At 38.4% G+C, this 26,783-nt stretch overlaps 1 protein-coding gene across 5 annotated transcripts in view; it reads left to right on the top strand.

The window, feature by feature from the left end:
- Positions 1-26,783, top strand: part of lsamp (limbic system associated membrane protein) — an 878,287-nt gene that overhangs the window by 573,420 nt on the left and 278,084 nt on the right. Inside the window, exon 1 of one of the 5 annotated variants that reach the window (XM_064303050.1) lies at positions 13-192. The exons of 3 other annotated variants lie outside the window; for them this stretch is intronic. In XM_064303050.1, coding sequence (XP_064159120.1) covers positions 57-192 — 136 coding nt within the window. In that variant the 5' untranslated portion in view covers positions 13-56. Of the gene's footprint in view, positions 1-12; positions 193-26,783 lie in introns of those variants that run through there. One more of the 5 variants, XM_064303051.1, reaches the window with a different exon arrangement.

Genomic DNA, 26,783 nt, shown 5'->3' with positions numbered 1-26,783 from the left:
AAAATGAGATTGCACCACAATACATACCTGAACGTTTGGAAAAAATAACGGTCCAAATGTGCCCTCCGGTGATGTTTGACTTGTTGGCATACCTGAAGTTTAGTACAAAAGGGAAAGTGAGGCTTCATTTTGCTTTAATGCTCTGGTCTTTGGAACAGACTGCCTCTGCAGATCGAAGAGACACCAACAGCCGTGAGTTTTAAAGATCAATTAAAAACAGGCTTTTACATTAGCTTTTAGTTCATTTCAGTTCATGTGGGTTGCTTTGTGCTGTTATTAACTTTTCTTCATTGTGTTTTCTTGGAGCTGTTTTTATTTATTTATTTATTTATTTATGTTTTACAATATCATCTTTGTTCCTGTTTTGTTTTCTGTAAAACACTTCTGGCTCTGAAAAACTTGTATGAAAGCTGCATAAATTACCTTTATTATTATTCATCCCCTATTAATAATTTTGGTAGAAATAAAGTGTCACAAATGCAATTATCTTGGTGAAAATGCGAAAAATGAGGTTTTCCTCCTTTAGTTTGAAATGAAATACTGAGATTCCATATATAAAACTGGATCATAAATTCTTTGACTATAAATTTTCAAAATCTGAGGGTGGTATGCAAAACTGAAGCAAACTGAACTCAAACATCCATGAAGCAAAAAGTAAGCAGTGTACCCTGGCGTCCCTTAGTTTCTTCAAATCCATCCAAAATGTCTAAATTGTTCATTGCTGTGAATCATAATATAATCATATTTTTCATTACAAATCAGCTGTTTTGACTCCCAAAACATAATTTTCAAATAGGAACTACTCTTTTCATCAGTACAGGGTCTAAGACATCTAAGGGTCTAAAAACCTATCCAAAACCTCTCCAAAAATGAATAAAATGTTTTTTTGTTCATTTTAAAGCAAATATGTTTTCTCCTTGTGATGGTCTAAGATGGAACAGTGATATCACATTGAAAAATAATGTATATTTATATCCTCTGCATTCCTTGGTGCCTATGTGTGATGATTGTTAAGACGGACATGTTTTAATTATCTCTCCTCACCATTCTATAATTAGTAGAGATAATTCCCCCCTACATTAGCAAAAATACATTCATGGATGAGCTATGTTTCTTTTTGCAGGTGGGAACATTATGTTAACAAGTGCAAAGGGAAATAGTATCGCTAACTAATGAACAAATGACAAAGTAAAGGAGAAATCTACACAGAAAATTTCTCAGTGTCAAATCAACGCTGCTATAGAATCTTTAGCTCTAATAAGTAAATACTGTCCTTGCTGAACTCTGTTAGACTAACACTATTATATAAACACTATTAGAGTTGATTGTAAGATAGATGTAACACAATACATTTTGTAATGTCACACTACTATAAGCGGGTTTGCCACGTTTTTATTTAAACTTGGTCTGACGTGCTGTGTCCCTGATGTTCTCTGTAACAGCTACAGTAACTAAGTTGATGTATAACAAAACGAGAATAGCCCACATGTCTCCGTACAATTAGCGGTTGCCCATTAACAACTCCCAATTAAATGCAAGTGTTTTTCTTCACAGTTTCCCAAGCTAACTTTAGTCAAAACTGAATTGCTGCAAAAACCACACAAAGTGTAGAAAGTGAATTTGTCTCAAGGTCACGCATTGGGTTATTTCCTTTTTAAAGCAATCATTTTACAGGTTTTTTAGAAAGAATATACAAACAAAGCATGCTTAGTTGAATGCACTCTAGCTGTATAGTCAGATTGTCCATTTATGGGAACATTATTGTCATTCAAGGAGTGAGTACTCCTGGGTAATGCACTGTTCACAGGTACGGGTAGATTTTAGATTTGGCATGTTGTGTAATGGTGTTTCAGTTATAAGCCTTCCAGCCCTCTGATTTTATCAGTCTCTGTGTGCATTATTTAGAGAGTTTTGTTGTTGTTTGTTGTTTTTTATTTATTTATTTATTTATTTTATCACAGGCTCCTGACCAAAACAATCTGTCCCATCTCCTTCAATTTGCTATTCACCCCTCAGGTAACTTTCTGTGAAGTGTATCTCTAGCACCTTCGTAGTGTTCTTTTCACTCTGAATTTGTTTAACCTCATTGTGCAGTGGGCTGAGATCAATCATGAGGTTGCAGTTTAAGTGTAAATTTGTGAATTCTGAAAACTTGTTCTATGCACTGTATTGGTGCTCAGATAATGTGCATATATCATCGGGGTGGACAGGAAGGAGGATGAGGTCTACAGAATGGCCTAAGACCCTGGCCCTGGGGTGCCAGTAATGATTCTTGTTTTTGTTCAATCCAAGCTTGATTGTAAGAGCTTGATGGATTATTAAAAGGCTTTAACCTGAATGTTCAGCATCCTAAAGGTGAAGTGTTGTATACCTCCAACACAAGGTTGCCTGTGTTCATTAAGCCTAATAATAATACAATTATGTAATTATAGTGTTGAATTAAGAGGCAAAAGCCAGGAATATCTCTGAACATCTCTTGATCTCTCATCAAGATCGGGACTACCTATCCCTGGTTCATTCCGACATCGCAAAAAATGTGTGCACTACACACTCTTGCTTGCAGGATGTTATCGACTGTAAATCAGTTCTGTTTAGGATCAGCCTTCATCATTCTATTAGACTACAGATAACCTTGAATTTCCAACATTTAAAAGCATGCATTTTTCCTGCATTTTTAAGGGAGCAGCTGCATATGGGTGGGTCCAGTCAGTTGGATGTCACCCCGAATGGGCAAAGAGGATTTGTGAACTGCTGTCCAAAGCAGACTTGGCTCATGCTTGTGATAGCATATTAAAAACAGAAAAGGACTGGTGTGATTCACAAACGGGTTCTGAGAAACAATTAAATGACATTACATTCATTTAGCAGATGGCCTTGCTTAGAGGAAGTTAAAATATAGGCTGGACAGAAGTGTGTTTACTTGATTAAAATGAGCAATAGTGGCAGAGCTGGCTAACAACATTCCCAGACCAGAGAGTAAAGATGCATCACCACTAAGGCACTAAGGTGGGGATTGAAGGGAACAAAGGTCCAGTCTATAGAGGTGGGTCTTCAGCCTGTGTCAGAAGATAGCCAATGCCTCTGCAGTCCTGACCATTTTGGGCAGTTCATTCCACCACTGGGGGGCCAGTTCAAGAGTGGGGTGTCACTGATAGAGGCTATTTCTTGTCCTGGGAATCTCAGTCTTTCCCAACACCATCTTCTGGGGAAGCAGAGGAAAAGCCTAGAAGATAACCGCACATTTTGAGACAATCCATCATGCTGGCCTGTGGGATGCTCCCTAGCTGGTTAAATATGTGTATTTTTTCCAAGGTAATTCAATTGGGGTTCCCATTTAGTGTCATTTTATCTTATTATTTAGATAATTTTGGGGTAGAATCTCTCTCTGTCTTTCTCTCTATCTCTTTCTCTCCGTTTCAATTTCTTCTGCAATATTACAGAGGTGCTATTAGGGGATAAGGAGATGAACAGTGAAGAGATCTCCTACACTAATCGCTTTTAATATGGACCAGTTTTCCCAAGTGAAATTTCAACCATAAAACCTTCCACTGCTTAATCATTAATTTTTCTGTCTTTACTTGGTATTATTCATTAAAATATGGGAAAACCTACATCTTTCAAATTTGTATGATATGCAAGGAATTCAGAATGAGGATGGCTTCTGTAATTGGAGCTCTAATTAAAAAAGGAAAAACTGTACAATATTTCCAATGGAAAGAGATGGGTTAGCCTGTGGGCCCATGGGAATACGAGTTTTCATCTAGGGAATCAATCTTCCATAATTGTGAGCTCTTGTGGTTGCTGTCTTCATGCCTTCTGCTGAAACAATGGGAGCAACAGCAATGCAGTGCATTTGTGCGTGCGTGCGTGCGTGCGTGCGTGTGTGTGTGCGTGCATGCTTGCGTGCATGTGTGTCTGTCTTTTGAAGAATGATTACAGTACATAGTTTTCCCCATACTGCAATGTCCTCCATATTTTTGTCAAACTACTGAAAGGACCATTCATATACAGCGTTTCATTTCAGTCATATGTGGCTTGGCCAGTTTTTTCCATACAAATTAAATACTGTGCTTTGTTCAGAGACAGACTGGTGAGTGTACTGGATGAACTGTACTGCTTATGCTCATTTGACAAAGGGCATCTACAGTATTCATGACCATCAGAGCCTCACACTCTCACCCAAATAAATAGGAAAATCTTTGCCAGCACCGATAGAGCAGGAACTCGCTAGGTTGCTTGCCCACTGGCATGCCACTGCTGGCCATTGTAGTATAGTTAGTTTGTAAACAGTAAGCTGTGATGTAGCATACATTATCGTGCTGCAAACTGAATCATGCACTTTTTGACCTCAGATTCTTCACAGCTACATTTGTAAGCTTACCATGCTAAATTTAGCCATGGATAAACAAATTATTTTGAATCTCCTTGCTTATACGCACGCACACCCGCATGTACGAATGCACACACACACACACACACACACACACACACACACACACACACACACTGTCTCTCTCTCACATACACACACACACACAAACAGCACTTACGCAGAACCCCAGACAAGATTTGATTGAATGAAAAAGAAAAAAAAAAAAAAAGCTATCCAGAAATCCAAATTGATTAAGTGGAAGCACAGAAACCTGTGTCTCACGTCAGTCCTTGATGACACCCTGAGTGAGGAAAAGATGCTACTCCCTGCAGAGGAGTGCAGCTTTGACAAGTTAAGAACACAAATGAGCAGGAAGCACATTTGGAATGACACATTAGGAGGAAAATCTGTAGGCACATCTAAAAAGGTGGCACAGGAAAAAGAAAGAGGTGTGAAATTAAGGAGAAAGATTTAACTCAGGAGTGGCAGGAAAGCACCGCACCAAGCAACCGCTGAGCACGCTGGATTGACATCTCCAGAGCAACAGGTTGCAGTTCCCCTGTAGACAGGGAGGCTGAGAAACACTTCCACACAGCTCTGGAGATAATGGCATTATTTCTCTGTGAAATTATATCGTAACGCATTGCGCCCGCTTGGCTCCGCAGGTACCCTTACATTAACGTGCTCGATGTGGCTGTAAAGCTAATGAATCGCGTCGCTTGTCTCCCTCTCTTTGCGTTCCCGGTTTTTGTGCCTTTTAAATTGTCCCAGTCTTCCTGATCCAGAGCGTTCAGCAAAAAGCCAAACTTTACATGGCACTTGTTGAACTTGCTGGTGTAATATGTAGAATTTTTTGAGGTTGCAGTATGTTGGAGTTGGAGAAACTTGGGGAATATGTTGGGCTTGCTGAACGAGCAAGACTTTCACTCAGTTTTACCGTACAGAAAAATCATCGGCATTCAGAAACCACACTGATTCATTCAAAAGCACTCAGAAGTGGTATATTCTTTGGAGAGATTCCTCATCTTTAAGATCAAAGAGCCATCTTCGGAAAAAAAAATATATATATATTCATCGCAGGTTTTTTTTTTTTTTTTGTCGTCAAGCTGCTTTTACTCAAAATAAACGGCATGACGGACAGCAAGGCCAGCTTTCATTGTCAACAGTTTGTCCGAGTTGCTAAATTATTTACCTCACGCTGATTTATTTCTGCCAAGATTTGCAGAGAACCCACATTCTGAAAAGCCAGGCTGAACCTGAGCATCGTGTGTCGCACAGTCTGCACGCAAACTGCAGAGACAGCAGGCTGGGGGGATGATCAACTTAAAGGAGACTGAGATAGAAGCACTGGCATGGTAAAGGATATATTATCATGAGTCTGTATTAAATGGACATAAAAAAGCTCACATGGGAAAAAGCAATCGAGGGTGGAATTCAATCACACACAAAATGAATGCTTTGGGAGTAATAAGATTATCAGCAGGAGACGCAGAGAGAGAGGATGGAACAGCACCAAGGGGCAGGCACGAGGGAAAACAAATAGCTCAAAGCTGGCATCCCGTGTAGACTTTACAGGCAGGGGTAAGGCATGAGAAGTGGACGTTGCCACGGCAGCAGGACCAGTCATAGTCGTTCACTGCAGGCTGGGTAGAGAAGGTGTAGAAACAGAGGAGCTTCTCACAGTTTATGGCCTGAGTTTCACTCAGCTGGACAAGCAGAGCTGATGTGCAAATGATGCTCTGTCTGCGTGATTTTTGACAGTGTTTTTTTTTTTCTTTTTTTGGCCTGGATTTTAACCCTTTTGTCACAAACTTTGTCTCACTTTATCTCACCCCTCAGTCTCTATTGAGTTCAGTTGGATTTATATTTTGGATTTATATCATTGTTTTGGATAGTTTTTAAAAAATGGTATTTCACAGAAGTGTGTATGTGTATGCGTGCGTGTGCAATCAATTTATTCAATATATATAATTTGATTAATGTGCCTACATCCTAGAAAATCAAAAACATCAAAACACAAGTATAACTAGCCCAAGACTGCATTGCTATGAGCAGAGAGGGGTTGAGTGATGCTATTTCCTGCAAGCGCGTAGTGATTCCCTGATTAATTTCTCCGGGTATTTGTGACCTCTGTGTGGGTCCAAGAGAGCTGCAGTCTTCTGCCAGGCCTGCCACTGAGAGCTTCATAACTCTGATGGAAATGTGTCGCTTGTGTGGTGAATGCGGGTCATTAGCATTCTCTCATTTCCATACAGTTGAGAAAGTGAAATATTTAAAGCGCTTCGCCCTGCGCCTGGCTCTGTCTCTTCTGGCAGCTGTCTGCAGGCAGTAATGAGCTTTATTGCTCACTGACACAGGCTCTGCTTCGGTAGAGAAAGGAAAAATCGATCGACGGCTATCCGAAAACCTTCAGTGCACTACATTTTCTGATGTTTTATCTTTGGTTGCTAAGATAGAGTCATTAGCACAAACTAAATTACAGAAGTTCACAGTGCTGTCCCTAACCACAGAAACATTCATTATTGTGTACCAATAAATAATGTCTTTATTGCGGGAATTAATTATGAAGGACTAGCTCAGCACCATGCTAGGCATGACAGACTTGTCTGATCCAGCAGTTGTAGCATGTTTAATGAAATGTGCACACTTCCATGTACATTGAAAATGTCTGGATGTCTCACGGAATACACAGTTTTCAAGATAAACAAGTACAGGGCTTTAGAAGGCCAAAGAGATTCATTTAGGTTCTAACAGCTGTTATGAGCTTTATCTACTTTTACTCCAACTCATACCTTTGTGGTAAGGGGCAGTGGACTGCAACTTGAACACTGATCAGCTATTTAAGGAGGAGTTATGGCTGTTTTCTCGTTAACTATAAAGTGTAAAAGCAAACGTGTGGAAATCCAAGTGCCTTGTGACATGTACACACTTTTGTCATACTGACACTCTTGAGACACACAGGTGTGTCACACTTGGGCGTGACACTGCATCGGAAAGGCTTTGGTCCAGTTATCCACCCTGATGATTTTTTAACACTTTCTACAGAATTTAGAAAATGTTTGTAAGGTTATTTTTAAGTAATGTGGTCCTCTGTAAGAAGTAACTTAAGAACCCTTCCCTTAAGTGACTGACTCACATGTTAATGAACATGCAGGTTACAGCCATAGTTACTGAACATTACATTACATTACATTATAGGCATTTAGCTGACGCTCTTATCCAGAGCGACTTACAACAGTGTAACCAAACTCAGGATCAAGTCCACTTAAGTCCATTGAATAAAATGCAGATAAAAAGCCTTTACTATAGTAGCATACAGTAAGGAGAAACAAGATAGTCTGAACCAAAAATTTTTTTTTTTTTTTTTTTTTTTTTTTTTAATAGTTATGGGAGAGGGTTTAGGGAAGAGGAGAGAGGTATACAGAGAAGAGGTGCGTCTTGAGTTTCCGTTTGAAGGTGCTCAGACACTCTGCTGTTCTGACCTCCACTGGAAGATCGTTCCACCATCGTGGGGCCAGAACTGCAAAGAGTCGAGACCTTGTTGCTGCTCGTGTAGGGGAGGAATCAGCCGCCCTGTAGTAGCCGATCGGAGCGATCTGGCCGGCTTGTAGGGTCTGATCATCTTCTGCAGATAACCAGGAGCTGACCCCTTGACTGCTTGGAAAGCAAGCACCAGTGTCTTAAACCGGATGCGAGCTTGCACTGGTAGCCAGTGGAGGGAGATGAGGAGGGGAGTGACGTGGGAGTCACGAGGGAGGTTGTAAACCAGACGTGCTGCTGCATTCTGGATGAGCTGAAGGGGTCTGGTGGCTGATGCTGGGAGGCCAGCCAGGAGGGAGTTGCAGTAGTCCAGACGTGACAGTATCATGGCCTGGACCAGGAGCTGTGTGGAATAGTTGGTGAGGAGTGGTCTTATTCTGCGGATATTGTACAGGATGAACCTGCACGACCGGGTGGTTGCCGCGATATTCTCAGAGAGTGCCAGCCTGTTGTCCAGCACAACTCCAAGATTTCGGGCACTCTGCGAAGGGTGTAGGGGAGTGACTCCTAAAGAAATGGGCAGATGAGAAGTGGGAGAGGTAAGAGAAGGGGCAGGCAGCCATAGTTTCTGAACACACAGGTCAGAGCCATAGTTATTGAACATGCAGATCACAGCCAGAGTTTTTTATTGAGCTAACCTCATACACTGTAATGAACTCTGCACTGAAGACCTGTCAGTGACTCTCTATAAATTCCCTTGATAAGATGGAGATGAGGTGTGCTGCAGGGATGTCATTTCTAGTTGGACGTATGAGAGTTATACACGGGGGAAGGTCAGGCCTAACAGTGAGGTGAGCTTGCACTGACAGGCCCACTGCCAAAGCAAGCCAACGGGTGCGGTTGGCATTAATGAATGCTGGCTGGAGCTCCCTGGAAATCTAAATGACATGTATTAATTATAGCCCTGAAATCCTTCAGCAGCATCCGGAGCAGAGGTAGGACCCGTAAGCAAGTGTCACATCGCGGAACATGGTGGGAATAAACTGAAGAACCTAATCTAATGCTGCAAATTTAAAATCCCACAACAGTCAAAGTGCTACTGTGGAATTTGCACGTTTTTTTCTTTTCTTTCTGGAAATGGAAATGGGATACACGGGCATGGATAGGGAATTTTTGAAAATCTTCAGTGTGGGAGTACTGAAAAGTGGGTCTCTACAGTGGGACCCCATGTGAAATATCCAAGTGCGTTTGGATCTGGTCTGGCTTGAGACCACTGCTTTGGGTCTCAGGTGTGTCTAATATCTGAAAGACCCGCAGTTCCAGAACATTCTGTGCCAGTTGCTGTCTCTCTCCTCCAATTCATATATATATATATATATATATATATATATATATATGTAGAATGCAAAATATCTATGTCTGTGGCTGTAATTCATGGTTTGGGCTAGACTCCTTAGTTCCAGTGAAGGCAAATCGTAATGCTACTGCATACAATCTCATTTTAGCTGATTCGGTGCTTCCCCAATAGTAAGATAAATGTTTGTTACATGGCTGTTACATGTCACATGGTTTATACTGTATGAAAGACACCGAGCTACCTAGTTGGGAAACACTGTCTTGTTGTACAGGTTGGTACTGCTGTAGCTACCAAGGACATTTTAATAAAGATATCCTGATGAAGAGAAGGACAGCATTTATCACGTCGCTTCCAGTTGTGTCATTACTCTGTGTAATGGTACTGTAGAACCTCTGCTGTAAGCTGCAAGCACATAGTAGCACTTTCTTAAGCACTATACAAATGCTAAAATGCATTTAACCCTTTGAAGAGTTTTTTGGAACGTTTTTTTCTAAAATTCTAAGTCTGTGTTCTACAGCTATATTGCTTTCAATGACTAGTAGTGATTGTTACATCAGCATTAGAATGTTCAGTTATGAATCATACACCTTAAAGGGTCCATGTCAATAAATACAAACCGGCATATGTTCCTTTCTAGATCATTGATGACAAAACACAGCATATGCCTATTTAAATTAAAGACATAGGCATTTGTATGTAGTGTCAATGAAGGTGCTATGACCTGTTTAAGAAGGAATTATCAGTTTCTCTTGAAAGACTATTCGCAGAAAGAATTGACAAAATAAGTGAGTTTTTGTTCATATTCCATTAATGTCTCATCTCACCTAAATTGAATTTCTGCTGGAAACAGAAAGTGTAAGCAATGAAACACTGTGAAGTGTATTTTGCACTAGCGCCCTCGGTTGAAAATATGTATGGAAGAGTTCCCTAACACAAGATAAATAGTACTTTTCAGAACTTAATATATTGTGGAACAAATTGTGTTTACATTTTTTTCTGTACCCATTTGTCAGTGGCTGAGCAGTATATATATTTTCTTTCTTTTTTTTCACAAACACGTCAGACAACATCCCATACATTTTATCATTCTATGGCTTTAAAATATCAGTTCACTTTAAAAATAATGGGTATGCAATCCACATTCCCAAGTGAGCAAAATGTTTGTGCAGTTACTTATTAAAAATGGTTACCTTGATACAGTGCCTCCCACAACACCTGTCTAAGACACTTTTGCGTTTCTCCTGTATCTCTGTATATGCACAATATGGAAATTCTGGGGCCAATATCAGCAATATGCTGTTTGATTTCTCAATATTGATGCTGATATGGCCATCCTTTACAAACTGAATTCAAGTGCAAATGCAAACTGCAACCTTGTGTAAATGCGGGCGTAATCTAAATGCAAATACAGATTTCACCCAAGTGCAAATCCCAATTTGCTACAGATTTAACATTACATAACATTAGAGATTATCTCTGTATAAATAAATAAATAAATAGGGACATATAAACCTAACGGCAACATAAAATAAATAAATATGCTCTGTTGTGTCTAACAATGCCAGAACAGCCTAACAAGATTCTATGTGTACGAGAAGTGGCTTAACTTTGATGGTGCTGATCAAAAGACACAGCACCTCCCAAAACATTCTGGTCTGGAGAAAGCCTCTTTTATGTGATTCCATACCACCATTGAGGAAGTGCTCAAGTCACCTGTGAAGTTAAAATGAAGAGGCTTGTGCATTTTGCAGTTAGTTGTCGACTTGGCATTGCTTTAGCAGGCTGTTCAGTCTATTGGTAAGACCACATTGGTACAGTTGGCAGAAGTACAATGAATTTCTGGCAACACTGTTAGTTCATTAATGTTTTATTAAGTTTTACTGCAATTTAATGGAATTCACTTTTATTTTGTAAAGCTGGGCACCACCATTATTTACACATACATTTTCCCCAACCACATTTTATACCCCCTGCTTATTTAGCCCTTGGTTTGAACAGACAGTGTAAAGCAGGAGGTCCGTTAATGTCCTGTACTAATCTCAGACCTGTGCATGATGGCATGGACCGGAAATTAATATTCACCACCTTGTGTCATCCTCAACCAACTGAATCTGCTACAAATACCCACCACCTAAGAACATTAACTTTATGCATTCATGCTACATAAAGCAAAATTAAATAAAACATACATTTTTAAACACAACTTTGTATTATTTCATAATAAGTCTAAATGTGTACTTAGCGAGGAACCTGCAACAGTATTTTAATTATTTTTCAAATACCTGACTGACATGTTGGTCACCAGTCGGCACCCTGAACCGACCAGAGGAGGATGGGTTTCCCCCTTGAGCCTGGTTCCTTCTGAGGTTTCTTCCCATCTGCCACAGGGAGTTTTTCCTTGCCACTGTTGCCTTAGGCTTGCTCCTGTGGGGGTTTAGGCCAGGGTTGTCTGTAAAGCGTATTGTGACAACTGCTGTAAAATACGCTATACAAATAAAATTTTATTGATTGATTGATAGAATGGTCAGAGTAATTTGCTCTCAGTCTTGTTACAGAGTGCAGAAAGCAATTTATAGGTCATACTGACTGTAGAGGGAAGTCACGTTGTGTTGCACCATTAACACAATGCGACACCATATTGGGAAAATTACATTAATTCTGTGGTCCCGATATGAGCACTTAAGTGTCCAGTACAGGGAACAAAGGGTAATACCACTGGAGCACTAGCAGAAAGTGCTGCTAAAGATCTGAGAACTCTTAAATGGGAGTTTCACACCTCAATGCTCAATAGTCCGCTCATTGTGCGACATGCTTGAAAAATTGCAATGAAGATAATAGTAGCGTTTGGTGATACTTCCTGACCCCTCTTTTATCATTTCCAATGAGGCTGTAGCATGAAGCATTTAAAGTGCAAACAATTGAGAGATATTTTTATCTGTCTCATTGAAACAAATGTGAAAATGTTTTATTTTCTATGACATACTGCACAAAATATCTTCCAGAAAACGCTTATAGTGTTTTAAACTGTGTAACATTAAATGTTTTGCAGTAGCTATAAAAATAAAAAAATAGCATGCAGTTGCAAAAATGAATCAAATTGTAGCTTTATTCTGTATTCTTGTGTACATACATATGTATTATGTATACTATATGGCCAAACGTATCTGGACACCCCTTGGTCTGTGGCTGTTTTTCATGGCTTGGGCTAGGCACCTTAGTTCCACTGAATACAAATCTGCTACAGCATACAATCACATTCTAGATGATTCCCCAACATTTTGAGGAAGGCCCGTTTCTGTTTCAGCATGACAATGTCCCTGGGCACACAGTGTGGTCCATATAGAAATGGTTTTGCCAAGAACGGTGTGGAAGAACTTGAAAGACCTGCACAGAGCCCTGACTTCAACCCCACACAACGCCTTTGGGATCAGTTGGAAAGCCAACTGTGCCCAATCAGTGTCTGACCTTACTAATGCACTTCTGGCTGAATGGAAGCACATCCCTGCAGCAATGCTCCAACATAGTATTATGCTTAACCAGAAGAGTGGAGGTTGTTATAGTAGTAGTTTTCCCTTTGGTTTTCATGCTACGTACCCCACTGCCTAGAACAAGAATCCATTTGGATTTGTCAACCAGTGAATTTTACGAAGTACTCCCAGTCAGATTTAGACAGGACTTCTCCCATTTTGCAATACAGCGCTAGCCATAATGCTGGCGCTTCACTTCCTTGCCAGTGTTATAAGAACAATGGGGGTCAGAGTGGAAATGTAGTAGTATTGTAGTATTGCCTTCTCCTGACATAATCATGTCAACAGTGAAAGTATTACTTTATTCTTGTCAATATGCACTCTCATACACTCTCACAGCTGGATCTCACAGTGGTTAGTACTGTTGCCTCACAGCAAGAAGGTCCTTGGTTCAAATCCTGGCCAGGACTTTTCTGTGTTTGCGTAGGTTTCCTCCAGGTACTCCGGTTTCCTCCCATAGTCCAAAAAACATGCAGGTTAGGCTGACTGGAGAGTCTAAATTGGTCAAGGAATGAATGGACTGGTGTCCTGTCCACGGTCTATTCCTGCCTCTCGCCCAATGTATGCTGGGATAGGCTCCAGCACAACCCCTCACCCGATCCAAACCCCCCCCCACCCCCACACCCCCACAACCCTGAACAGATTAAATAATTATAGTATAGTTTCTATTTAGAGTACTTGTTTTTAGTTGGTTTTATTTCTGTTTTTTTTTTTTTTTTTTTTTGGGTGAATCAAAATGATAATTAAATCACATAATCTAATTTTTGCTTTTATTTTAGTTTAAGAAATACATGGGGTTTTTGTTTTTAGTTCCAGTTAATGACAGTAATTTTGCATCCCACTAACCCTTTCTGTTGATGACATACACGTGAACTGTTTGTAGAAAAATGCTTTCACAAAATCTTCTCATATTGGCCAAGTTATTGAAGTTCACTATGCATGTTTCACATGCAAGTTCACAAAAAATGATATCGTTTAGTTGTCCAGAACCATCACACCCTGTTTCTGTTCGCTCATATGTTACTGCCTTTTGAAGACACAGACATCAATATTTTTCTAAATCAATAAGAAGAGTGGAAATAGAGAGTAGGTGTGAAGGGCATCATACTTGACTTGCAAAAGCTTTCTAGGGCTCGCTAAATGCTGGACTCATTTCAAATGGAAATGGTTGCTTTTCTCAAGAACAGCAAGGTCTTAACCACCATTGGCCCTGTGCTTCCCTGTGCTGATGAATTTAGGTCAATGAGTTAATGATGACTTTGCACTTCTCCTTCACCTAACGAGCTTACTGCTGCTGATTTAAGGCCTAATTTAAAGAGAGCTCAAAGCATCCACGAGTGCAAGGACACCACAAGGTTATTGGTGCTGTTGCTTAAACCAGCTCTAATGTTGATCAAGGTGTCATAACACACATGAGGTTTACATTTTGGCATCTGCCCATTTCCACTTTCCAGAAACTAGACTATCTGACGCTTTCTTTCAGGTGAATTTGAGGGAGGGGTGTGAGGTGTGTTTAGGTGATTTTAGGGGAGGGGTGTGGGGAGTTTAGGTGAATTTGGGGGAAGGGGTGTGAGGTGTGTTTCAGTGGATTTTGGGGAGGGGCGTGAGGTGTGTTTCGGTAAATTTGGTGGAGAGGTTAAGAGATATGATTAGGTGATTTTAGGGGAGGGGTGTGGGGTGTTTAGGTGAATTTTGGGGAAGGGGTGTGCAGGTTCTTTAGGTAAATTTGGAGGAGGGATATGTGGTGTGTTTAGGTGAATTTGCGGGAGGGGTGTGTCTAGATGAATTAGGGGAAAAGTATGCAATGTGTTTCGGTGAATTTGACAGAGGAGGTATGATGTATGTTTAGGTGATTTTTGGGAAGGGGCCTGGCGTATGGGGTGTGTTTTGGTCAATTAATATTTTTATTTATTTATTTTTTTGTGGGAGGGGTATGGGGTGTGTTTAGATTAATTTTGGAAGGGGTATGAGCTGTGGTAGGTCAATTTGAGAGAGAGGGTATGAGGCGTGTTTAAATGAATTTGGGGGAAGTGTTTTTGAGGCAGAGTATTCTGTTCTCTATTTTCTTCAGCAGACACATCTCAAATAAAAAAGAAAATCAATACTGGTCTGTTGTCCATTGATCATTGTTTAAGTCCAAGACTGTTGTCAAAGAACAAGTCCTTTGGTGATTAATCATGCCCGTGAAAGATGAAACCAGTTTGATAAATATGAAGGATCCTGATGAAGAGTCAGTTCATATGGCATCTATTTCTATTTTCTGTATATCCGCCCCGGAGCTGTCACCAGCATCTAAGTGAAGAGTGGAAACAATACCTACAGTATGGGTGTAATTTTAGACTTTTTTTATTTGCATGGTACAGTGTTGTATTATTTAATTTATTTACTGAAAATGTTATCAAACACCCATATCGTTGATGTGAAAAGTAATTGCTCCCTTAAACTGAATAACTGGTTGCACCACCTTTAGCAGCAATAATTGCAACCAAATGCTTCCCATAATTTTATATCCGTCTGTCACATTGCTGTGGAGGAATTTTATCCCACGGTTCGTTGCAGAACTGCTTTAATTCAGACAAATTGGTAGGCATCTCCAAACCACTTATTTTTTTCAGCTATTCAGATATTGACTTGATTTTTTATTTTGGAGCATTGTCTTGCTGCAAAATCCAATTACACTTCACATTCAGCTCACAGACAGATGATCAGGCATTCCTCTTAAGAATTTTGTGGTACAGAACAGAATTCATGGTTTTTTCATTAAGGGCAAGTCATCCAGGTCCTGAGGCAGCAAAACATCCCCACACCATCACACTGCCCACCACCATTTAACTGTTGGTATGGTGTTCTTACTGTGAAATGCTGTATTTGCTTTATGCCAGAAATAATGGGACCCATGCCATCCAAAAAGTTCCACTGTTGACTTATCTGTCCATTATCCCAAATGGCTTTGGGATCATCCAGTTGCTTTTTTGCAAATGTGAGATGAACATTGACGTTTCTCTTGGTTAGTGGTGGTTTCTGTCTTGATATTTTCCCATGAAACACATTTTTGCACAGTCTCTTTCTTATTGTGGAGTCATGAACATTGACCTTAGGTGAGGCTAGAGAGGCCTGCATATCTTTTATGTCTTTGTAGATAAGTTGTAGCGGAACCCTTGGTGAGATTTTGGCAGGCTAGTTAGTCCTGGGAAGATTCACCATTGTTCCAGGTGTTCTCCATTTGGAGGTAATGGCTTTCACAGAGGTTCGGTGGAATCCTAGATTCTTAGGAATGGCTTTGTAACCCTTTCCAGACTGATATTTCAACAATTTTTTCTAATCTCTTCTGGAATTTCCTTTGATCATGGCATAGAATTCTTGTAGAAACATTGTAGTTGATTCAAAAAGACTGGCTGCAATAAAGTTTGGCTGTGTTCAATCAGCTGAGTCTAATTATCAATGCAATTTGGTTAGTTGGTTGATTGAATAACTAAGGGAGCAATTACTTTTTCACATTTGTCTAATGATCCGAAACCATTCAGGTTGACAAGTATGCCGTAATCGAGGAAATCAGGAAGGGGACATATATGTTTTCATGACACTGTAGGCATGCCATCCACAAAGTTACATCTTAGTAGGACATGCCCCATACCTGTACAGCACTGACAGTTTGCAGCTTTCAAGGTTTCCCACTGTGATTACTACACTGACCACTGACATTCACTCCTTATAAAAATTTACTTCTGTACCATCCAATCTCATGCAAACAGACACAGCTTCATACAGCTACAAAATAATGCTCCAAACCTGCGTTATTCATTATCGTCATCTGCATCATCTTCATCATCATTGTCATCATCTTCTACTACTTCATCTTTGTTGTTTTCTTATAATTGAACATCTTAATTATCCAGCCTCCAGTCCCACACATATTAATTATACTCATTTGTTTTTCTTCATCTGTCCATCTCAGCAGAATGTGGTCTTTGTGTGGTTGCAATCAATATGTGCAATCTTCGCTCATGTCAGCAGAAATCCTCTGTGATGAATGTCTGATGGGCTTACTGCTTGTGCAAAGGTAAAGAAATGTTACAATTTATAGCTTCAGCTCTCATAAACGTTCAGCTGTTTTCTCCCCAATAAGAACATGCACTACCTTTGCATTATATGAAAGGAGGAAGCAAAAACATTTTACATACACCAGTATTCTGCATGTCCATTATGGGTTAATGCTATTTAAGGCTATCACAGATTTACTTACTCTACGTTCATATTTTCACATTATTTTAGTATTTTACTGCTAATATACTGAATAACATTAATTTAGAAGAATAATACAATTTGAATGAGGGGAAAAGAGAGAGTTTTATATGAGAAGCATACTTTTTGAACACATTTGCTGTCATCTAACATTTAAAATATCTGCTGTACAATTTCAAGTCTTTATGGAATGCCAGTTCATGTCAGTTAGCAGTGTATATTTATGTTTTATATTTAATGTGTACAAAAAAAGCATACAAATGGAGACAAACAAAAATGTTTTAGTAATCCAACCTATTAACTAATTTTAGGTAGTATGCTGTTATGATTTGAGGTAGTTAAGGGCACTATGCTCCTTTTTTGTTATCACTGTACATAGTGAAACCTTATATATAGCAAGAGATATTCCTGCTATTTTCTCGATTTCAGGACCCACATTTACCAATTATCTTCTCAGCCGTAGAGCATTTCAGCTATCAGCCTGGACTTTGACTCGGCAGACCCTGGAGTGAACTGTGCTGCTGTCCTGATAGCCTGTCGTGGGTGTTGTGAAAGATTTATCTTCTGAAAAGACCAAGCAGCAGCCTCTCCGGCAGCCTCATAGTACACAAAGCAGAACTGTATGTGAGACACAGGTGTCACATTTGGAGGCTGTGACCTGTGAACCACTCACACTCAGAGGAAAAAGGAGTCTGGTGAAGCTTTTTTCTGACGTATTGGAATGAATTTTTTTTTTTTTTTTGGAAAACATAAGTTTAATTATGTCTAGAATTGCTTTGAGAATGGCAAAGTATGAGCCGTGTGAATACGTTGCATTAATATCTTAACCCAGGGGTGAGGGGTCTGAGAACGAGACTAGATTTTGTTCTGCCTACAGAAACAGGAAGCGATGACATCATCTGGTACACAGTTACATCACCTTATTGATCTGACATTGGCGCATTTAGTGATGAGAAAGATCATGTGACATGGAAATGGAAAATGGACTTTTTAGTATGCAAAAGAAAAATGTGCATCACCAGCTTTGGCGAGATGAATCATGTGGTAAAAAAAGAAAGATGTAGACTTTAGATTTAAACTTTGCTACTGTGCTACGTTGAATATTGGAAGGTATGTGGCTTAGACATGTTCAGGCATGGGTTTTCACAAAATTTTCTATCAGAAACAACATATTTAGAGTTAGACTCAATCCATTCTCAACAGTCAACCTTAATTTTAAATAGCAGATTCAACTTATTTTTCAGTGATTTTCAAGATATTTTTAATAATTAATTTTTGTGATTTCTGGATTCTCCAAATTGTGTTTTTGTAAAAGTAAAACACTTGATTTAATTATATTGAAGGTAAGGGCATATGGTAACTGAATCATTCTTAAAAAAAAAAAAAGAAAACAAGCCAACAAAATCAGAAAGAAATTATTTTCAACAAATAAAAAAGGAACCCTAGTATATAAATCAATTTATATAGGAACATAGCGCAGCACCCAATTCACATTGCACATTAAACATAGTCATACAAACATAGTCATAAAAAAGCTTCTTTTTTTTATATAAAAAAAAAATTCCCTGTATTTTGTGTATCTTTGTGTATCATTTTGATTGGTAAAGAAAGTGAATGATTACACATTACATTCAAACAAAGTGCTGAGGGCCAAAAAAGATTCATCAATAGTATTCCAGAGATGCATCCACAGTCTTCATGCTTCTAGTCTTTATTGGCAAAATTACAAGTGTTCTTTATTGGGGCATTAGGCATTTGTGGCCAATTTGGTTTGTCTGTCAGCTGTTATTGTGAAACTCGAGATGACCATCTTACCAGATTAGGTAGCCTACACTTTAACTTCAAACACATTTACCTCAATATTTGGACTTTATTCTACAGTACAGTTCAGCTTGTTAGGCAAATTCTGCATCAGGTGAATGGTTATGAGGCTGAGACTGAAGCGCTCTTTATATAAATTATGCATCATGTTAAAGGATTTGAGGCTCAGATTGAAGTGCTCCTTAAATACTGCATCAGGTGAAAGGGTTATGAGGCTGATACTGAAGTGCTCTTTAATTAAATACTGCATCAGGTGAAAGGGTTATGAGGCTGATACTGAAGTGCTCTTTAAGTAAACACTGCATCAGGTGAAAGGGTTATGAGGCTGAGACTGAAGTGCTCTTTAAGTAAATACTGTATCAGATGGAAGAGGTATGAAGCTGATACTGAAAGTGCTCTTTAAGTACTGTAAATATTGATTCAGGTGAATTGCTTGGTATTCAAAATTTGGGCTATGGCTACTGTATCACTACTGCATGGTATCCAAGATGAGGGCTATGAGTGTTCCATTAGCATTGTGTGGTATTCAAAATGAATGACATGGCTACATGCCATGGAACAAATTCATAAAAAGTGCACAGCATGCTACATTATGAAGTGACTTGCCCTTGTCTACAGGTGATGATGGTTGATTATGGTTATTTGAGCATGTTTGTAACAGCTGATTGAGTTATCTGCACAGTTTGTAGGGGGCCATTGGTTGGCTGCTGGAGAATGTGGTGGTGCAGGGCTTATTACATTTGTATTGAGCCGACCTGGAGTGTGAAATGCCAGGTTAACTGATTGACACACTAGGACCTGTGGACAGCTTTGGTTGGATTTATCATTTCAATTTAAGGATATCTAGGAGCTGCAGACCATTTTCCGGTCTAAGGACCATAAGGAATTAGCTGGTCATTCCCTGCAACTCATGGCTTTCATCTCCACTCAGAACTGCCTGTATGCCTGTATAATGCTTTGGAATTCCTGGCACAATTATCAGATCATTTTAATGTTGAATCCTTGAATGGCCCACTCAACCGTATTATTTTTGTATGGGGTTTTTCTTGTTGTCCCAAATGAAGTTTAAAAAAATCTCAAACTTGATTGGCTACTGCTGTTTAGTTCTGTGGAAAGTTTTACCAAGCATTGTGTCCCAAAATTCAGACCATAAATTCCACCAGTTCATCAGTTCATGCTTAAATTCAATGAGGATGTGCTCCATATAAGCTATGATAAACATGTGCTCTTGAGTTAATCGGCATACACCTTTCTCTCCATGAAATACCACCATACAAAGCCTGGCTGAACAGAACTCAGGCATCAGTGCTCACCATATCCAAGTCTTTTTGAACTTTATCTGGCCGCTTTAAAAGCCTTCTGTTATAGACAGAGACCTTTCTGCACCTGTAGAATCAGAATTAAATGACATACAGTATATGAAGGGTGCTCTATTCCCACTTTTACACTGCATTTCAGCACATTCTGAAGCTTTGGAGGGATGGATCTGACATTTGGAGAACAGTATCTGAGTACAAACCTTCAGCAAAGATAAACGGCACATTCCAAAAAATGTCAGATTTTTAAATGATGAATGCTGGGAGCCCTCAGGCTGTTGTATGCTGTGCATGTGAAGGCAGTTTGGTGTAAATATATTGACAGTAAGTTGCATGGATCTTTGTGTCCTTATAATGCACTGCAAAAAAAAAAAAAAAAAAAACTATATTTTTACAGTAAAATGATAAAATTTACAGGATTTCACCCTTTCAAAACACTGTCAAAGCCATTTATAATAATGGCAATAACTCATTATTTAATGGCCATCCAGTTAAATGAACAGCTTTTTTATAGATTTATAGAAGTTTTTCCTTTCCTGACATGGTTCTCTGACAACTTTGCTGCCGTTTTTTTATTTTGTTATGGGATACACTGTGTGTATATATATATATATATATATATACACACCGATTAGCCACAACATTAAAACCACCTGCATTTTTAAAACCACATGCAAACCAAATACAAAACATGACTCTTTTATTTGACATTATGTTAATTTGTCTAAAGCACTGAAATGGGGGACTACATATAAAAAGTGCTGTAATTAATACATGGTGAAACCAAAATGTATAAGAATACTCTTTAATAAAAGCTCTGAGTCTGCGCCTTGACCATGTGTGAATTGTTTGATTACAAACAGAGAAAATAAAATATTAAATCAGAAAAATGCAGGTTTTAAGGTTGTGGCTGATCGGTGTATATATATATATATATATATATATATATATATATATATATATGTATATATGTATATCGTCCTGGCTGGCCCGGCTGGTACTGGTACGGTTCTGACTTGTGCAGCTGGTACTGGTACACATACTGGTATGGTCCTGACTGGCCCAGCTGGTACTGGTACGGTCCTGACTGACCCATCTGGTACTGGTACTGGTACTGGTACATATACTAGTATGCTGCCATTGAAATTATGTTATTTTGAATTATATATTGCAACCATATATTATATATAATTTGCTATCTGTAATTTTAACATTTTAAATTCCCTATGAATATGTTATAAAACATTCCAGTGCACATTAGGACAAATTAGATTTTATTTTTCAAAGCTGTGACTGCCATCTTAATATCTTCAAATAAGTCTCTAAAAGTAATAGAAAATATATTAATTCAAAATGAACATGTAAATCTGACATTATTTATTAAAAATCTACATCATCATGAATTATTACTTCTTACATAATTACTTCTTTAATGACACTTATTTTATTTTATTACATGCCCAATGCACAATAAATAACCCACATATTTAAATCACAAGACAGTCTGGCAATCAAAATCCACTGTGGTAACAACAAAAATATTTCAGACAAACATCCTTCTCATGAGCAAATAAGGCGAATCCAATGCAGCTATTTGAAGTAAGCTCAAGGATTGCGCTTATTATTGGTACTTTAGCATGCAGGGTGGGTGGGTAGCTTCCTTACTTTGTGTCCGTGGGTCAGATCATTATGGCCTTGATTGAATAAACATTTTTCTTTCAATTTGGCTCACAGTACAAATGTTCTTCGGAAACACAGTGAAGCAAGCTCCACATTTACCAAATGAACTGATGAGCCATGTTTGCCATGTTTCAGCAAATGAACTGATATGACATGATAAATGAAATGAAACACTTTGACAATGAAACAAAAGAGTAAATTATTTCAAATTAGGTAATTCTTTGGAAGAAATTCTAATAACTTTTTTTTTTTTTTTGTAAACCGACCTAGAGTAGGACTAAATTGCATTATGAATGAATGAATTATCCAATGAATTAGTCGCATGGTATAAAATTTAATTAGGCCTGATATTGCCATTTGCTCAGTGGACATCAGAGTTAATACAACAAGCAAACTGCTGCCACATGTGCTTCTGACGGTTGCTGTCCAGCTCTCCAGTATTCTCAAAATGTACTGATAACCCCAGTTGAACCCAAAGGGCTCTAGTCTTTATGAGCAGTTCTTTAATATAATTATCAATGTTTTTGAATTAATTGTAAAATAGAATTTTTTCAAATACCCTCATGCGGTATATTTAAATGCACTTCTTACAAAGCTGCCGTTTCTGATACTGGTAATCGGAATTAAATGTGCAATGGTTTGATAAATTAAGACTGAGTATTCGAGGAAACAAATTCCAACAATGATCCAAACAAATCATCAAAAAAAGAGAAGACAGATGCAACAATATGTGATGCTATCCATAGAAGATGTTTTTTAGAGTTAAAATCCGGCCTTGTCTAGACACAGTTTTGGTATTCCCCTTACGTCCTGTTTTTTTTTTTTTTTTTTTTTTTATCTAAAAAAGTATCTAAGCATTTGTATGAGTCTTCAGTATAAACTTTAAACCTCTGCAGTTGAGATCAAAACAGTGCTCTCTTTCTGTTTCCCGAGATACAAACAATTCCTTAGTTTTGGTGACATTAAGATCCCAGAACATTTATCAATTTCATCTCTTCCTGGGATACAACCCTATTGTCTGTGCATTGTGCAATCCTTTCTTATGCAGACAGTTTTCTGTAAGAATGAAATACAGTCTGGTATTCCTCATTCAAGCACATTAGTCTTCCACTACTAATGCCATTGCAGTTCACATGGCGTAACGTGAATCGAGCGTTTGTAGGGTTTCAGGCAGTGGCAAGTTATTTAGAATCAAATGAGAGTTATTTAATGGTACTTTAACATGGAACAGTACCCTCATTGTATTAGTTCCCCTCAGCTGCTCAGGTTTGTTGTCTTAGGAAGAGCAGTCTAGCTGTTGTCTGAGATAATAAACCCGTTTGCACTCTAGAACACTGATATATGGAGACAATTACGGAATCTCACAGTCATTCCCTAACTACTGAAAAGGGATAATTGACCTTGTTACCACACCCACGCTGACCCTTTGTCTGTCCATTGCCAAGATACTACAAGATGGTGTTAAACTCAATGTAGGAAATACTCTTGGTGATTACTTGCAACTGTCATTGATAAACAGAGAATACTATGAAGCTTGCCTAGGCTGGGCTGCAATGGATTTGGGTCTGTTTTATTGCATCACTAAGTCTTGCTGAGTTGGACGTGGGTTCATCCTTAGAGTCTAATCCGTCATGTTGCTGTGATTTCATTGCCTTCTTTCTCCTTTACAGTCCTGATAAGTCCATCAGGGTCTCTGTGGGCCTGAAGACTTTTTTATATTCACCTCTGAATAAAAGCTCATGCCCCCCATGATCATTTAGATTTTTTCATTCCTGTCGGATTTGTGGATTCATGAACCATGTTTTTCTTTTTTGTTTGTTTGTTTTTTTTTTCTGGGGTGGCTGTGAGCAGCAGCATCTGGCTGTTATGCTGCTGCACCCTTTTATTGGGCTCAAGAATCCTGCCGCTCAGGCGTCACATGCGTGGAGCTGATCAAGAAACGCAAAGAAAGGAAATAAACGAAATCTAAGAAGTAATTATTTTAAAAAGGAAATCAAATGTAGTACCATTCAACAAGCTGAATAACCGAATAAACTGAATTCTGCTTGGAAAAAAAAAAAAAAAACAACCCACATGACCTTTTAAAATTTAAGCTGACCTGTTCCCTGGAGGTGCTCGACTATGCTTAGTTTGACATCCTGAAAGATTGCGGTTCATTTTGCACAATATTTCTCTTTGTCATTCTCCCCTAAGTCCACCCCCCCTCTGGCTTCGGAGCTGCACACTCAAGATGCACTACTGTTTTCACAGATAAACTGTTTCTTAACCAGCGCCATTGGACATTGAATTAATGGCTTTCCTAAAGGGCAATCGGAACTCATTGAGGAATATGCATAGAATTCTCACCCAGACAGATCCCTCTGCCCTAACACCTGTGCGGTAGCCCCTGTGGACCATATAGGCTGCTACGGAGCCTTTGACCTTCTATTCTTCATTTTTACTCACTCAACACATGATGGCCATGTGGACCATGCAAACCTTTTTTTGATAACATGTTCATTGTCACAATCCTAATACTGGAAAACTACATAGTAGTGGGTGCATTTGTCTTGTTTAAAGGCAATATTTTACTACATGGACTGTAGGAGATGTTTCAATGGACCATTGGATTGTTTAATGTGTTACCTTCATTCAGTTGCCAAAATATTCTAAACAATTGGACATATACTGTATTTAAGGCTTATTATCGATCATTTGAATTGCAAATCATTTCAAATATGTGCTTGAAGGTTTTATAAAGCAATTAAACATATGTACTATATTGTTTTTAGTATTGCATCTTTGTAGATCTTCATTTAACCAGTTTAGAGCACTCCGAAAGTAATCTTCAACAGCTGCTGTTCAGAACATCCCTGTAAACTGCAGACCTGCATTTCCACTACTTCAGGCTTTAGTCTGTACTTTGGTCTTCATAATACCTCAGCATATGGCTAATTGCAAAGTTTGGCTGAAAAAAAATAAAAATACAAATTATAAGAGCTGATATTGTTTCTTTGTGTTTTCAGAGCTGAATCATACAGGTCCGATAGACTGTCTGTATAGACAGTGCTATAAATGATATGGCAGAAAGGTTTCAGCAACAAAACTGCCAGAAATTACACTAAGTGGGAGCAATGCAGCTCTGAGCAACTTCAGTGGAAAGAACACAGCCTTTTAAAACTGGGTGAAAATAATGCAGTCTTTTAAAAACTGAAAAATGAATTAATATGACTTAAAGGAAATTGAGTGAGAATAATCCATCTTTTTTAAAAGTGACAAAAAACAACATTTTGTTAAACTATGACAATCAACCGTTTGAGTGATGGGCCTTAAAAAAAAGGCAGCTTTAGATCCCTGGAAAGTACTACTTCATTAAAGATCACTTGGTGGCTAATAAATCCCATGGTCATTTTTTTAGTCCTTGGAACCTTTTATAGCACTAGTGGTGCAGTGGTTTGAAGCAGATTTATTATTTATTTATTTATTTATTTATTTAATCACAGCTTCATGTGATGGAATAATTGTGAACCTAATGTTGTTTTTTAGTTGTGCATTTGTATGGTAACATATGCATGTTAAAAGAGTCATGAACCGTGAAATACTCACACACCTTATCAGCCCAGTTAGGGGAGCAGTCAGTCGTTATTGTCTGAGTCATTTATTTAAACCTCTGTGAGCAGTGTGCTAATTCTTTTCATCGTTTATAGATGTGTAATGGGTATGTAGTAATGATATTAAGGCATAATGCTTCGGTATTGCTTTTTTATTATTGTGTAATAAGTATATACTGCAACAGTGCCTTAACTGAATTCTGATTCTCTTTGGGTTAAAATGAGCAAATCTGAATAAATAAAGTTACTGAATAATTGGTCTCCATGGTTACAGCAAATACACTACTGAGCAGAGAGCAGATTTTAAAAGATGATCACAGCACCAGCAAGCAGGGTGATGAAGTGGAACAAATAATTTCATACACAAATTCAAAATTAGTTGATAAACAAATTATCTGTATGTTACAATTAGGAATATAAAGAAGCACACTCCCATGGTGCATTTCACTGTTGGGAATTCATTTTTTGTATTTCCTTCAGTCTGAGCTGAAGCAATTTTACTAAATGATAAACAGTTCATGTGTAGTGAACATCAGAATTGGTTTTTGATAAAGAAATATATGGTAAAAATCAAATCTGGTTGTTGATCTGACGGTTCAAATTACAGTGAGTTTATACTTTCAAATTACGGTTAAAGGAAATACTCATTAAAGTGTTACAAACTGAAAACACCTCTTAAATACAAAAGTGTTTTTGATTTAAAAATAAGGTCATTTGTTTAGCTCCTTTTGACTTAATTCAAGTCACTTGTCTACCCCCTTTTGACTTAAATCAGCAAACGATGATGATGATGATAATAATAATAATAATAATAATAATAATAATACTAATAATAAAAACTCATGAGGACATCTACCAAAATAAATAGATGCCTTGGTTGGTGAAGGCATACAACCGCGAGGCAGTATTTCTAGTTTTCGGTATGATTTTTTTGCATGCAGTAAATTTTGTGAATAGTGTTCTTTGCTGGCAGAAAAGAATAAAATGATAGCGTAGGATGGTGTTGCAGATAAAGATAAAAAATGATGTTTTAATAAAATGACCTGTTGGGAAGAGGTACAATTACAGTCTTCAAAAATATAAAATCCAGTACATGAGTTTATATAGTTTTCAGAGACAAAGAACTGTTGTTCCAGCCTATGAGATTAATTCAAGTACTATTGTATATACGAGAAATTCCATTCATAGTTCAGGAGTCCATTCCAAGACTGACCATGCAAGCCTCTTCCAACCTAACTGTATTAGGGGTCCCTTGATCCCTTAACGCACTTGATTTATACTTCATTTGGGGTCTGTCTCTTGCTTACAACAGATAAGAGTTCACAATGTCAGCCCGAGCCCAAGAATTTACGATAATTGACTTTGGCCAAACAGTAAAAACGCAACAAAAAAAATGTC

The sequence above is a fragment of the Anguilla rostrata genome, chromosome 12 (assembly GCF_018555375.3).
Source record: "Anguilla rostrata isolate EN2019 chromosome 12, ASM1855537v3, whole genome shotgun sequence".
Classification (NCBI taxonomy): domain Eukaryota; kingdom Metazoa; phylum Chordata; class Actinopteri; order Anguilliformes; family Anguillidae; genus Anguilla; species Anguilla rostrata.
Note: the sequence above shows the minus strand (reverse complement) of the source record. Positions and strands in the feature narration are given on the sequence as shown.